Source organism: Scyliorhinus canicula, chromosome 1 (assembly GCF_902713615.1).
Source record: "Scyliorhinus canicula chromosome 1, sScyCan1.1, whole genome shotgun sequence".
In the NCBI taxonomy this organism is placed as follows: Eukaryota; Metazoa; Chordata; class Chondrichthyes; order Carcharhiniformes; family Scyliorhinidae; genus Scyliorhinus; species Scyliorhinus canicula.
The window spans coordinates 134380672-134394668 of record NC_052146.1 but is presented as its reverse complement, the minus strand read 5'-3'; the positions used below and the strand labels follow the sequence as shown (position 1 = coordinate 134394668).

Below are 13997 nucleotides of genomic sequence, written 5' to 3'. Positions count from 1 at the left end.
CCCCGCTTTTCCAGGGGAGCTGCTGCCATTTTTCTCCTCGCCCCACTCCAAGTCCGCACCATAAATCCCGGGGGGTTTTCCTCCAGACCCCTTTACCCACCGGGAATCGTCGAATCAGAGCCATTTGGAGCCCTTAAAAGAGTCCACAAGTCCTATTGAAGCGGGAGCTGCCGAACGTGCGGCTTAGCTCCGCATAGCCGCAACCGGAAGTCCCTCTGGCTAAAATTCTAATTCCAGAATAAGAGTGCAATTCATTTAGCTGTTAAATGGGTTTATTGGTGGCCTAAAAAGTACCTGAACTGCCAATTATGAAGCTAAAAGATCTGCTTGCTTGCCTCTTAAACTGACTTGACAAAACTTTAACAATACTCAGTCAGACTATTGGGCAGATCTTCAAAAACAAACTTCATCAGAAATTGACTTGTTACACTCTAATTATGTTGATGGAAAAAAACAGATGTAGTTAGTTCTAAACAAAACACTATCAAAGGTTGTGGATAAGAAAGTACTTGGATGAGCATTTGAAACACCAGAGCATTCAAAGCAATGGACCAAGTGCTAGAAAATGGAATTACAATAGATAGGTGCTTGATGGCCCATGCAAACACTATGGACTGAGGGATATCTTTCTGTGCTCTAAAGCTCTATGGCTAACTCATTGAAAAGTTCTTAAGTATAAAGAAAATAACTTGGGATTTGAAATTGCAATAATCTCTTTATATAATGAAGAGGTATTAGAAATTGTGGAGATCTAGCAAAAAATTGGTCAGATAAAGATAATGTTTTTGTATAAGAGTAACAGCAGCTTGGGAAAGCGGAGGAGGAGATGATCATTTTCCAAACAGAATAGTTAGGATATTGCATGTCAGAAGTGTACCGCACTAACATTCTTCCTTTGTTTTCAGTCAAAGGTAATCACAGAGTATGAGCAGCTCCAAAAAAAACAAGGAGCACTTATGGAGTTACTAATTCAAACCACACAATCTGTGTATAAGATAGAATCTGAGACTTCAAAAGATATTATGGCCTTGAAACAGAATCTACAGCAATACAAGGTAAACGACTGAACCCCTCATTTCAAATTATCTCACAAGTAAATAACATGTGTGCAATACAAAAATAACATCACAAACCCAAGGAACATTCCAAAATGTTAAATTAAATTTTAATTAATGGCTTTGGTATAGCAAAAGTAGCTTTCCCACAGATGATTTCCTGACTAAAACATCTTTCCACCAGAACACATCTGTTTCATGAAGCAATAGTTTAAAACTAGAATAATGAATTCCAAAGATCAGCAGTTCATGCCCATGATATAGATAACCAAAGGTAGATTTTCTCTTTGGACTCCTGAGGAAGTAGCTGTTATATTTTCCTCCCATTTGGTTATTTTGCATGCAAATCTTTGAACTCCCTGTCCTAGCCTAAGTTTTTTAAAAAATAATTTTTCTCCTCCCTTTGTCCATCCCATGCAATTAGTTTAAATTTCTTGGATAAATATTTCTCAGCTATTATTATGGACGCCCTCCATGAAGACCAAATTTCCGTAATGTTCTAACTATTGTCTTAAATTATACAACATTCAAGAACAGATATTTGTTTTCTAATAGACACCCTCAAGTAGCATCCTAGATCTTGGCAAACCATGTTTCAAACTACTTTTTATTGATTGAATACTTTTGGTGAAATGGTTGCATTTGAATTCTTTTTCAGTTTTTGTTAAGTCTTTCATTCATATTTCCAGATTGTGTTTTTAATTAATGGTTATCTGCATTAAAACCCATTGACATTTTGTATCTGTTTAATTTGTCCAATTCATCACTTGATCCCATAGCTTGGTACCTTCAGCAAATTGCCTAAATTATTGGAGAACTCTCCTAGCATTGAGCTTTCTTTAATAGTGCGTATAATAGGCAATCCAGAATGAACTACATCAGGCAATGCCTGCAGGCAGAAAGGTGTGTAATTATCACCTTCTGCCAAACCACTTTCATCCAACTGGATAATTTGCACTAATTTCATGAGTTTTAATTGCCTTTAGACAGCTCCACATGGAACTTTATCAAATGCCTTCTAAAATTCCAAGCAAACATGTATCCGTTGAGCCAAATAATCATCTTAAGAAAGCAGCAAAAGTTGCAAACCAATGCTCTATGATCTTGTATGTTGCTTAGATACGAACAATGATGACGTCTTGTGAAATGTGCAAGTAGTTTTTTTTCCTCCATAGTAGTTAATAGATTAACAAGACTGAATTCCAATCTTGCACACTTGTTTTTCTTCTGCCTTTTCGAATTATTTTGCTTCGCTTGTTTCTGACCGCCTTATTTGCCTGCTTCATTCTTGACGTTTATTTCTCATCTTATATTTTCCTTCCGTGTTACTTCAGTATAACCTCTTGTATTTATTTATTTATTTGAACTTGAATTAAAGCATTCTAAAAAGAATTATTCTCCTTCTGTTCAATATCTAGTTCCACGTTTCTCATTTAAATTGTGCTAAGATCTTTCTTTGAAGTCTTTGAACAAGCTATATTGATCAGCTACCCATCAATTTTCACATTTGCATGTCTAGTTTGTTCTTCCAAAGTGTCTCGCATTCATATTTTGACATTGACCTTAAAACAATTGGCCCTCTTTATGGGTAACAGGGTAGCATAGTGGATAGCACTATGGCTTCACAGCGCCAGGATCCAAGTTTTGATTCCTGGCTTGGGTCACTGTTTCTGCGGAGTCTGCACGTTCTCCCCGTGTCTGCGTGGGTTTCTTCCGGGTGCACCGGTTTCCTCCCACAAGTCCCAAAAGACGAGCTATTAGGTAATTGTGACATTCTGAATTCTCCCTCTGTGTACCCGAACAGGCGCCGGAATGTGGTGACTAGGGGCTTTTCACAGCAACCTCATTGCAGTATTAATGTAAGCCTACTTGTGACAATAATAAAGATCATTATTATTACTGCACAAGTATCATCGTTTCTAAGTTCATTAAGTCCTGCTGTATTGTTAAATACCAAATCCTAATATAGGGGGTTTCCTAATACCTGTCGTGTAAATATGTTATATTGAAAAGCACTCCATTCCATTTCAACCTCCAATTTGGTTGTTTTCATTAGCTGTTTTCCTAGCTATTCTGGTTTCCTTTGAACTTCAATACCATTTGCAGGCATGTTGTAAATGCAAGGATGCTTTGAAATTTAAAAGAAACCAGAGTTCTCATTTAGACAAATTCTTATGAGCAAATCACCTGAGGGGTTACATATTAAGTCATTGATAGAAATTGGTTAAGTATTATTGTACTACTTGACAGCCCTTCTCAATAGATTTTAGAGAATATCAAAGTAAGAATCTTTGATAAAGTACTGTAAATTTCATCTTGGGTGTATGCAACTCCGTTATGACACAATTACTGAATCTAAGCATTGGAATTGCATTTTTGCTTTCCTAAAAGAAAATAAATGTTTTTCATTTATGTGTTTAAAGTATTTTCTTCAATTCTAAAATTTGTGTTATCGCACTTTGAGATTCAAATTCATAGTAATTTGTTCTTCCTCTCTCTCCACCTAGGAACTGAAACAATCGCTGTCACGCACTAAAACAGATATTGATGATGCAGCTTTTGATATTCAGTTATTTATTTCTGAACGTGCCCAAGACCTAACTCCTCAGCAAAGCAGACAGTTGCTTAGACTATTAAATGAGCTACAGAGATCATTCAGGGAAATTTCTGAAAAAGTAGTGGCACGAACACGAGCATTAGATCTTCACCTTCAGAATGAAAAGTCTATGGAATCCAAGAAGGTTTGCACCAGTCAGCAACTAGCTTTAAATATATACATGCATATTAAACCGCAGAAAATATTTGCACAGTTTTGGGTTGAATCTGTTAAAATATTTACCTGGCTATAGAGAAAATGGTGAGAATTTAGTTTGAGACTACACTCTAATACCGCAAGTTTGACTGGAGGAAAGGACCTTTGATGTTCTTTGTGATTTGAAATAACTGCAATGCTAATTGTTCTACTTGAAAGCATTGTTGTAAAATCACTGCAGTATAATGTTATGTTTATACACAATTAGTTTCCAACTGTGAGAATCCTAAAACAAAGACAATTAATATGAATGATGAAAAACTCAGTTTTTGGTTGGTGAAAGCTGTATTATGCTGTTTTAGCATGTTGAGCATTAAGACCATTTGTACAATTCAGGCCTAACTAGCAAGGACTGAGCAAGGGACTCAAGAACATAGGACAGTTTCCTGTGCATTTCCTTGACTGTTAAACAACCATGGTGCCGAAGACATAAATGGGTTAGTACAATAATGCAATTCAATTAGAACATAAATACTTCAGGGCCTGTTGGGTAATAAGAAAACATTTAGCTAAACACAGTTTAGCGCTTGATATATAAAAATTAAGTTGCAGTATACTCTAGTGGACTGGTTTTAATGGGGTTTAAAATAAAATGGCACAACCCAAGCATTGAAAGAATTCCAAGTGATTTGAGCCTATGGAACAGAAGCATAACCGTGATGTCATTGACTACAACAAGGTTTATCGTAAAGCAGCCCAGAAGCCTTTAGTCTGGTGAAAATCAGGTTCTAGTTGGAGACTTTAGTCAGGACTGTAGTATATCAGCACACTATTCCATTACGTTGCGTAGATTATTCCTGTGTCTTTTGTTGAGCTGCAATGCTATCAGTAACCCTCTAACCAATGTTCATTGTGTCAATCTTGTAACCTGTTTTGCCTTGCTTTTTCCAGATACTTTTGTTCCATAACTCGCCCTGGCTCACATTATAATGAAGATAATGCTTTGTAGTGGATCTGAAAATGGTCATTCAAGTTTATTCTGTGGTTTTTAACTGCAAGATCACATGCTTCTATTTCCTGTCATTGTCGTTCAATAACAACTGATTCTGCACTGCTTCTAAAATGTATTTTTGTGAAATTTCCACACTGTGGCTTGGGATTTATTCCTTGTATTTGTGTGACACATCCTGCTCAATTTTACTAATTCATGCGATGGTTGCTAAAGTGTACATGACGGTTGGAGATAAGAACAGAATACGAAGGGCTGTTACTATTTTTAATCAGCTCGGTAAAAATAAAACTGGCTCAACTGTATGTTCTTAGAGATTTCTGAATCTGTAGTGTAAAGTGCCTTTAGATCCAGAATCCACAATGTATAGGATTCTAATTGGCGATTAAATCACTAGATTATTCTATTATCATACAAATATGTGACATTTAAATCAATCTGTTTACATAAGGTTTGTATTACAGATTGCAGACTTGTTACTTTTTCAACGCAGTTTTCAAATGCCTGTTTTTTTCCAAATTTAAATATTACTATTGATTTTACTAATTAAACATGGATTCAAATTTGTAGCTGTTGTAGACTTTCCAGTACATTTTAATTGATTCGAAGTCGGCCATTTATTCAACAGATGTATGTAACGATAGATTTTGTACATAATTAGGTACTATTTAATGAGAAGGGTTTTGTAAACTTCGACATCAAAATTCTGCGCTGATCTGCTCTGATCTCCTATCCAGAAATATTCTATCGACAGTATAAAGTTTTATTTCAAACAAACTGTTTTGAGAACTAACATCACAGAAATTGGAACTGGACATATATGCTTTTGTCTTCTTGCAGGCACAGCAAGAGCAACAAGAGGAATGTAGGCAGAAACTGGATGAGCTTAGTATATGGCTGGCTCAGACAGCTGGCAGAGTAGCCAGTCATCAAGTGGCAGTTGGTGAGAGTGATCTGCCCGCTCTTCATCAGCAACAGGGTGCAATTCAGGTGGGTGACAGCAAGCATACAGTAATAAAGCAGCCTTTCTACTCCTCCACCAATCTGCTATTCTAGTTGTCATCTGATTTAAAATAATGCAGTCAAAACACAAAATCAAAAATAGGTCCTCTGGCTTATTGAAATCAAAGGTTTTCTAAATTTGCTGAGAAGTAACAACTTTTAACATAAGTGAAGTCATGCAAGTGATAACAGAGCCATTGAATTTTACCAGGTGGTGAAGCGACCGGTAAAATAGCAAGGAGCTATGTTGAGGAGGCCCCACCATCTGGGAAGTTTCCCAGCCGCAGGCTGTGAGACAGAATGATCGCTGGCCACCATTAAGGCAGGCAGCCAATTTGCATGATTAAAGGCCCAATTAACAGCCACTATTACAGGACTGTTGAGAGTATTAGTAACCCACAGCTATTGAATGGCTGGCCCATAGATGAGGAATTAGAAAATAGTAAAATCGCAGAGCCAGTACCTCTAATAGCAAATTTGGCTTTTCACCCTGGTAACGGGATTGCAAAACCCATGCTAAAATTCAGCCTTCTAATTCATTAGTAACTAGAATAATAAAGATTATTATCACATCGGAGAATTGGTGGAGACTAATGTGACTCCTGTATATTATAAATAAAGATAGAATAAGTTCCCGGAACTACAGACCAATTGGGAAAGATAATGGAATCCTTACTCAAAGGTGTAAAAAAAAAAGCAACTAGAAACTTGAAATATAATGGATTTCAAAATGGAAACTGTGGGCACACCTTATTGAATTAATTGAAGCAGCAACAGAAAGTGTAGAAACTAGTAATGTGGTAAATGTAGGGATGATCCAGACAGAATGGTACTTGTGGGGGTGTCCCAAGGGATCAGAGGCCCTCAGGTGCATGCACTTTGGGCAAGGTGGCACCCTGGCACTGCCGTGTTGCTGACATGGGCACTGGTACGGTGCCAGGTTGGCATTTTGTGCTGGGGATGGGTGTTGGGGAGGGGGAGGAACCGGGGACTCTCCCACAGTGCGTTAGGACTTAGAGGGGGTCGGGGTCGGGTGGGAGGCCTCGGAGGTCAGGACGCCATTTAAAAATGGCAGAGCTCCTCAGTGTAGAAGCCTTGGCCGCGCATTCCCCGCTGAGGCCCCATATTTAATGTTAATAGCGTTTTATAGCCGTGTGTTTCTCAGCGCTACGAGCGCCTGGAAACACGCAGTCAAACATGCTCACTATTGGACTTTGTTCCCATTTAGTTGAGTCGCAGCCACAATGTTTTTCGATTTTTAAAAGGCGTTTAATAAGGCATTGTTAAATCATGACTAAGGTCAGAAAATGTAGAGTCCGGGAGAAAAGCAGCCAAATGGATAGTGAGCTGGCTACATAACAGAAAACAAATAAGTTAAAGATAGTTACTCTAACTGGCCACAGTGGGAAGTGATATTCTACATGAATTGGTGCTGGGGTCCATTGTTCACTCTTTTCAATTACCTGTAGGGGCTTCACATTCCAGCCTCAATGCTCCTGAAGATCCATTTTTGTTCTCTGACTGCTGCCAAGGATCAGTTTTTATTTTCAGACCGTTCACTTCTTTCTTCAATAGTGGGTCACTGATGTTGGGCATCTTTTCAATATGGCACCCAGAAACGACGATGAACTAAAGAATTTTTCTGAGACGATCCATCTATTCCAGAATTCAGTATCACTAAAACTTTGCCTTAAAAGTGCATTGTTCTTTTGATCTCCAGCTTGATGATCAAATTTAATGAAATTTGGTATTATTACCAATGCTGTCGAGGCATTGAAGGAAGATATATCTTCCACCTCAAAATTGCATGGAACAGCTGACTTAAATCTATCATAGTGACTATGAATTACCTGTGTGTTCAAAATTCCCATCTGGATCCATTCTATGTTGACTGCTAATGTCAGTGAGATAAACATCAGTCATTTGCTGATTGATGCATGATCAATGACTACTAAAGCGAGGTTGTAGTCCAACTGAAGGCTTTAATAAGCTAGATGTTTCCCCCAGCAGCTCAGGTACAGAAAGGAAGCTGCTGGGGCGGCACGGGCTCTTATACCCTGCCTTGCAGGGCGGAGCTACCATACAGGCTCGACCAATGGAAAGCATACATTATCTACCAATGGTGTTCCAGCATTACTAGGTACCATAATACCTCTACACAGACTACCACACTGAACATCCATTAGAAAGAGTTGGGTAACATAAGTAACAAATAATTGCTGGCTTTACGTAATGCAGTAGATTATATTGTCATAAGATCACAACAAGCATTTCATGAGAGCATCTTCTTGTGCGAGAGATATATTGTGTAAAGTGGGCAGCACGGTAGCATTGTGTATAGCACAATCGCTTCACAGCTCCAGGGTCCCAGGTTCGATTCCGGCTTGGGTCACTGTCTGTGCGGAGTCTGCACATCCTCCCCGTGTGTGCGTGGGTTTCCTCCGGGTGCTCCGGTTTCCTCCCACAGTCCAAAGATGTGCAGGTTAGGTGGATTGGCCATGATAAATTGCCCTTAGTGTCCAAAATTGCCCTTAGTGTTGTGTGGAGTTACTGGGTTATGGGGATAGGGTGGAGGTGTTAACCTTGGGTAGGGTGCTCTTTCCAGGAGCCGGTGCAGACTCGATGGGTCGAATGGCCTCCTTCTGCACTGTAAATTCTATTAGTGATTTAGATTTGGTAATTAACAGACTTTTGTATCTTGGCATTATATAAACCTTATTCCAGAGTAGAACTTATTCTGGAAAGAGAAAACTTACAACTAAAACTTGTCTGAGGAGAAAACAAAATGGTAGATAGAATCTGAGGTTTCTCAAGAGTATCAACGTGAAACTTTCACAGACTGGCATGAAGCTACCCAGTGATCAAAATATCTAATTGCAGTCAGGCAAATTTACATCCGTGAAACCCCCAATGTAAATGTGGGAATTATCATTTTTAACGGAGAAAAAAACTGACGAAGTGTGCCAAAGATATGATCCAGGAAGTCAAATAATGCAGGCAATAAGTATGTTTAGATGCAGGATGTATTGATAAATGTTGCATTTGTCTTTTTGTGCAGGGATGCTATTATATTGATTTTGGTGCTGTGTTCCCTTTAGGCGTTGCAAGAAGACATGCAGTCGCATGTTGCTGTTGTAGAGAATGTGACCAAAGCAACAGAACATTTTTTGGAGGAAAATCAGGGGAAACTAGATTTTGAAGAATTGGCAACAGTTGAAACTAAACTGCTGGAAGTTAAAGCTCAGCACCAAGTGGTGAGCCAAAATGCTGAGACACTTCAGAAACAAATAGACAGTGCCTTAACAAAAGCTGTCCAGCAGGAAACTGAAAAGGTAATACACAAGACCAAATCTGTAGAAATGCTGAAAATCACTATTGATAAGCTACAAATCCAGTTTTACACTGGAGAATGTTACTCAGACAAACAGCAGTGGTTAAGAATGCAAACATAGGAGCAGTCATTTAATAATTTTGCCCTGCCATTTCCGAGCTTTTTTGCTGTATGAAACTTAATATTTAATAATGTAATTACAAGGCGTGGAAATAGTAATCTATAGGATTATTTATTTTTATATATTTTTTAAAAATTTAGTGTACCCAATTCTTTTTTACTAATTAAGGGCCAATTTAGTGTGGCCAATTCACCTATGCTGCACATCTTTTTGGGTTGTGGAGGTGAGACCCATGCAGACACGGGGAGAATGTACAAACTCCACACGGAAAGTGACCCGGGACCAGGATCAAATCTGGATCCTCGGGGCCATGAGGCAGTAGTGCTAACCACTTTGTCACCGTGCTGCTCATTAATCTATAGGATTATGAGAGAAAGGTCTGAATACTCTAGATTAGAACACAAGCTTTTTGTTATTATTTTGGTTCTAAAATGTTTGAAGTATTGAAGCTAGCAAAGTTTTGACAAGTATCATGTCTTTCATCAAAACTTCATTGCATCATCAAGTTAACTTAAAGTTAATTATTACAGGCAAAAGCAGTTGAAGAATTTGAAGAAAACAAGGTTAAAATAAATGGTCTTTTGGATTGGCTCTCAGCCATGGGACAGCAGGCAGCATCGTGTATTCCACATGTACTCCTTCAAGAGGAACCAAACTTAAAGCATGAAGCTGATGAACTAGATGCATTAAGAAATGATTTACAGCTGCAAGGCCAGAATGACGTAATGAATACCAAGGCTGAGATGGGTGGAAATCTGAGCCAGCAGCAACAGGCATTAAAGGTATGAATACCTCAATCTGTTTCAGTTTAGTGTACTGTTCAAACAATTGCAGGAACAAAAAGAAAATCACTGCTACTCTTATATCTATATATACTGAAAAAATAATCTTGCTTAAACAAAATAATTCTGTGCATGACTTCTTGTATTCAAGCATCTAATGTTGTTAAATTCCTGAAAGGAATTTATAATAAGATCTGAAGTAACACAAGCAGCATCTTTGTGTTTTCAGAATTTTCTGTTTTGGTTTCAGATTTCCATTGTATGCAATATTTTGCTTGTTATGTTAATTTATTACCACTTCTCTTCCAGGTACGCCAACATTTCTTCTCCAACACAACATTTCTTCGTCTTTTTCCCTTGTTCACGTTGCTGTCCTCTTCCCTCCTTTTTGTAAATCAAGTATTTGCCAATGTATCCTCCACATCTTCTTTGATCAGCAGCTAAACCAGTCCACACTCGACTACTATTGTGATTAAATGTTTCACTGTGGATATCCACTTGGCTATATGTGGTCAGTAACTCAACTCCTGACTCCCCAAATCCTGTCCACCATCTTCAAGGCACAAGTCAGGAGTGTGACAGAACACTCTCCACTTGACAAGATGAATGCACCTCCAACAACATTCAAGAAACTTGACACCATTCAGGACAAAACAGCCGGTTTGATTTGCATTCATCCATTCCACAAATATTTACTCTCTCCACCACCAACACGCAGTGGAAGCAGTGTGTACCATCTCCAAGATGTACTGCAGGAACTCACCAAGCCTCCTCACCTTCCAAGTCCATGACCATTGCCATGTAGAAGAACAGCAGACATATGGGAAGAACATCACTTATAAGTTCCCCTCCTAAGCCACCCATCATGTTGACTTGGAAATGTATTGTCATTCCTTCACTGCTGCTAAGTCAAAGTCCTGAAACTTCCTCCCTAACATCACAGTGGGTGTACCAACACAACATGGGCTTCAGCAGTTTCCAAGGGCACTTAAGGAGGGGCAACAAATGTGGGTCGAGCCAGTGACGTCCACGTCCCAAGAATTTAATTTTTTTTAAGTTCCAATTTTGCCTGAGTTTTTAAAGGATATTTTGATCACTTTAGGCTGAATTTTAAGCCCTAATGAGGCCAGGCAGCCTCCAGTTTCCTGACCCCATTACTGAACCTGACTGTTATTCAGGGCCTGAGAAGACCGCCCATTCAACAAATAGGCAGGCAGATATATTAATTAAGGACATTGTTAACTAGGAATTCAAGTGGCCGACTCAAATTTTCTAATCTGACCCCTATTTCCCATCATGAAGGATGTGCAGTTCAGTGCCTGCAGACAAGCACCCAACACAGGGCTGCCTGGAGCACTAGCCACCCAGTCTAACTCCTTGCTTGGGTCTTGGTGTAGTCAAAGGCCACATGTAAAGGGACTTCTTCCCCGCTAAGAAATTTAAAACAATCTTTTATTGGTTTTTCCAGTCAATATGGTGCACAAGTCAGGCTGCTACATAGGTTTGAAAATTTCCATTTGAAAGGAAAATTAATCCTATGCCGCCTTGAAATTTCATTTCATTCATTAGAAAGCTGCTTCATTATATACAATTTGATGCTCTATACAGTCTTTTGGTATGATATCACTTCAGATAAATCCTTTTAAAGACAAGAAACTGAAGTAGTGAAAAACTGAAGTAGTGAAAAACTGAAGTAGTGGTAAGGGAGCATGGACAAACTTTAGCAGGAGAGCTGCTTTTATGCAGGTAGCCAATTTTTTTTGCATTTTATCGTAGTTGGACATCAATTCTCAACATGGTTCCTTGAAACTAAATAGCACCTGTTTTAAACTTGCTTAATAAATCACAAGCAGCAATAATACCGTGGCAACATTGTAGCACAGTGGTTAACATTGTTGCTTCACAGCTCCTGGGTCCCAGGTTCGATTCCCAGCTTGGGTCACTGTCTGTGTGGAGTCTGCACTTTCTCCCTGTATCTACGTGCGTTTCCTCCGGGTGCTCCGGTTTCCTCCCACAAATTCCGGAAGGCATGCTGTTCGGTAATTTGGACATTCTAAATTCTCCCTCAGTGTAGCCGAGCAGGCGCCGGAATGTGGCGACTAGGGGCTTTTCACAGTAATTTCATTGCAGTGTTAATGTAAGCCTACTTGTGACAATAAAAAAAATTATTAATACTAAGCATTTTACAACCTCGGTAGATTAACTTGAACTATTGACTGTGGTTTGTTGTATGCTGGATGTGATTATATAAATTAAGGTTTAATAATTGAAACAAACCTTTCCAAAGTCACTTTTTTTTTTCTGAACTACATCGTTTGCTAAATTTTAGTAAATCAGGAGGATTTGGATATTTCAATTGATCTTGGACTAAAGAAAAGACTTAGAACATAGAACATATTACATAGAACATACTGTGCCGAAGGAGGCCATTCGGTCCATCGGGTCTGCACCGACCCACCTAAGCCCTCACTTCCACCCTATCCCTATAACCCAATAATCCCTCCTAACCTTTTTCGTCACTATGGGCAATTTATCATTGCCAATCCACCTAACCTGCACGTCTTTGGACTGTGGGAGGAAACCCACGCACATACGGGGAGAACGTGCAGACTCCACACAGACAGTGACCCAAGCTGGGAATCGAACCTGGGACCCAGGAGCTGTGAAGCTACAGTGCTAGCCACTTGTGCTACTGTGTTGCCCAAATCCCTTAGATAAATTTAGGATAATGAAAATTACCTTTTTTTTCTTTTTGTCACATGATTACATTTTTTAAATCTTCAGATCCATCATGAAAAGCTATTTTCACAACAGCAAGCTTGCCTATTGGCAACACAGTCGGCTCAGTCCTTCCTGGACAAGCACGGCCATAACCTTTCACCAGAAGAGAAAGAGCGACTGCAGAATAACCTAAATGAGCTGAAGCTACAGTACGAGACAGCACTTTTGCAGGCAGACACTCAACTGAAACATGTTCAGGCCCTACAGGAAGAACTCCAAAAATTTCTAAAAGGTGAGTGAAAGAATCACTTTGTTTTCCAAATTTCAAGCAAGTGCATGTTTTGTGAGCTGAAAAGAATTGTGAATAAAATTACATGTAGCACTGGTTTTGAGTAGCATGATTTGGAATTGGCTCAAGTAATTATTCCAGGACATTAAAAAAAATTCAATAATTTGGGATCTTTCTGGTGGTCTCCCATTCTCCAAAACATTAATAGGGATTTATTACAGCAGCATTATTTAATGACCATCTTTATTATTTGATAATGTTAATCTTTTTTAAAAACAGACCATGGTGAATTTGAGGCCTGGTTAATCCAATCTGAAAGTGAGCTTGAAGAGATAAAAGCTGGAGAAATGGACACCGATTCATTACAAATCAAACTGCAGAGACAGAAGAGTTTCTCTGAGGATATCATTTCTCATAAAGGGGATCTAAGATATGTCACAATCTCTGGACAAAAGGTGCTGGACACCGCAAATGCCTTTGCTAAAACCAATGCAAATGAAAATTTCAAGACCCCAATTGATCCCTCTGCTACCAGCGCACTAGTGAAGGACAAGTTGGAAGATGCCAAAAATCGTTTTAGCACACTTCATTCAAAAGTAAGACATTTTCATTTTCGATATGTAAAGGTTTGATTGTATTTTAAACGATTGTATTTAAAAATTCCAGTATACCCCAAGCACAATCTGTTTCTTCTGAGGTTAGACACAGGTAGGGAATGTCTTTGTCTACTATGTTATCTGATTTGTAAATAATGAGCATGGGACACAATATACACTATTTAGTAGGCTGCCCATTGTCACCTTCTTAAGTGATCCAGCTCATTTCAATTAGGCACAGACCATTGCAACAAATAATAGCAACCTACTACATAAGATCTAATTTCCTGAGAACCATAATTGTGCAAGATTCAACCTCGAAGGAATTAATCCCAGAAC

At 38.8% G+C, this 13997-nt stretch overlaps 1 protein-coding gene across 5 annotated transcripts in view; it reads left to right on the top strand.

Moving 5' to 3' along the window:
* The window catches only part of macf1a (microtubule actin crosslinking factor 1a), an 837043-nt gene that overhangs the window by 586978 nt on the left and 236068 nt on the right, over positions 1 to 13997 (top strand). For 3 of the 5 annotated variants that reach the window (XM_038800586.1, XM_038800577.1, XM_038800551.1), the window contains 7 exons: positions 906 to 1055; positions 3563 to 3796; positions 5657 to 5806; positions 8917 to 9150; positions 9801 to 10052; positions 12837 to 13065; positions 13342 to 13658. In XM_038800586.1, coding sequence (XP_038656514.1) covers positions 906 to 1055; positions 3563 to 3796; positions 5657 to 5806; positions 8917 to 9150; positions 9801 to 10052; positions 12837 to 13065; positions 13342 to 13658 — 1566 coding nt within the window. The remainder of the gene's footprint in view (positions 1 to 905; positions 1056 to 3562; positions 3797 to 5656; positions 5807 to 8916; positions 9151 to 9800; positions 10053 to 12836; positions 13066 to 13341; positions 13659 to 13997) is intronic. The other 2 variants (XM_038800561.1, XM_038800568.1) reach the window with 1 other exon arrangement.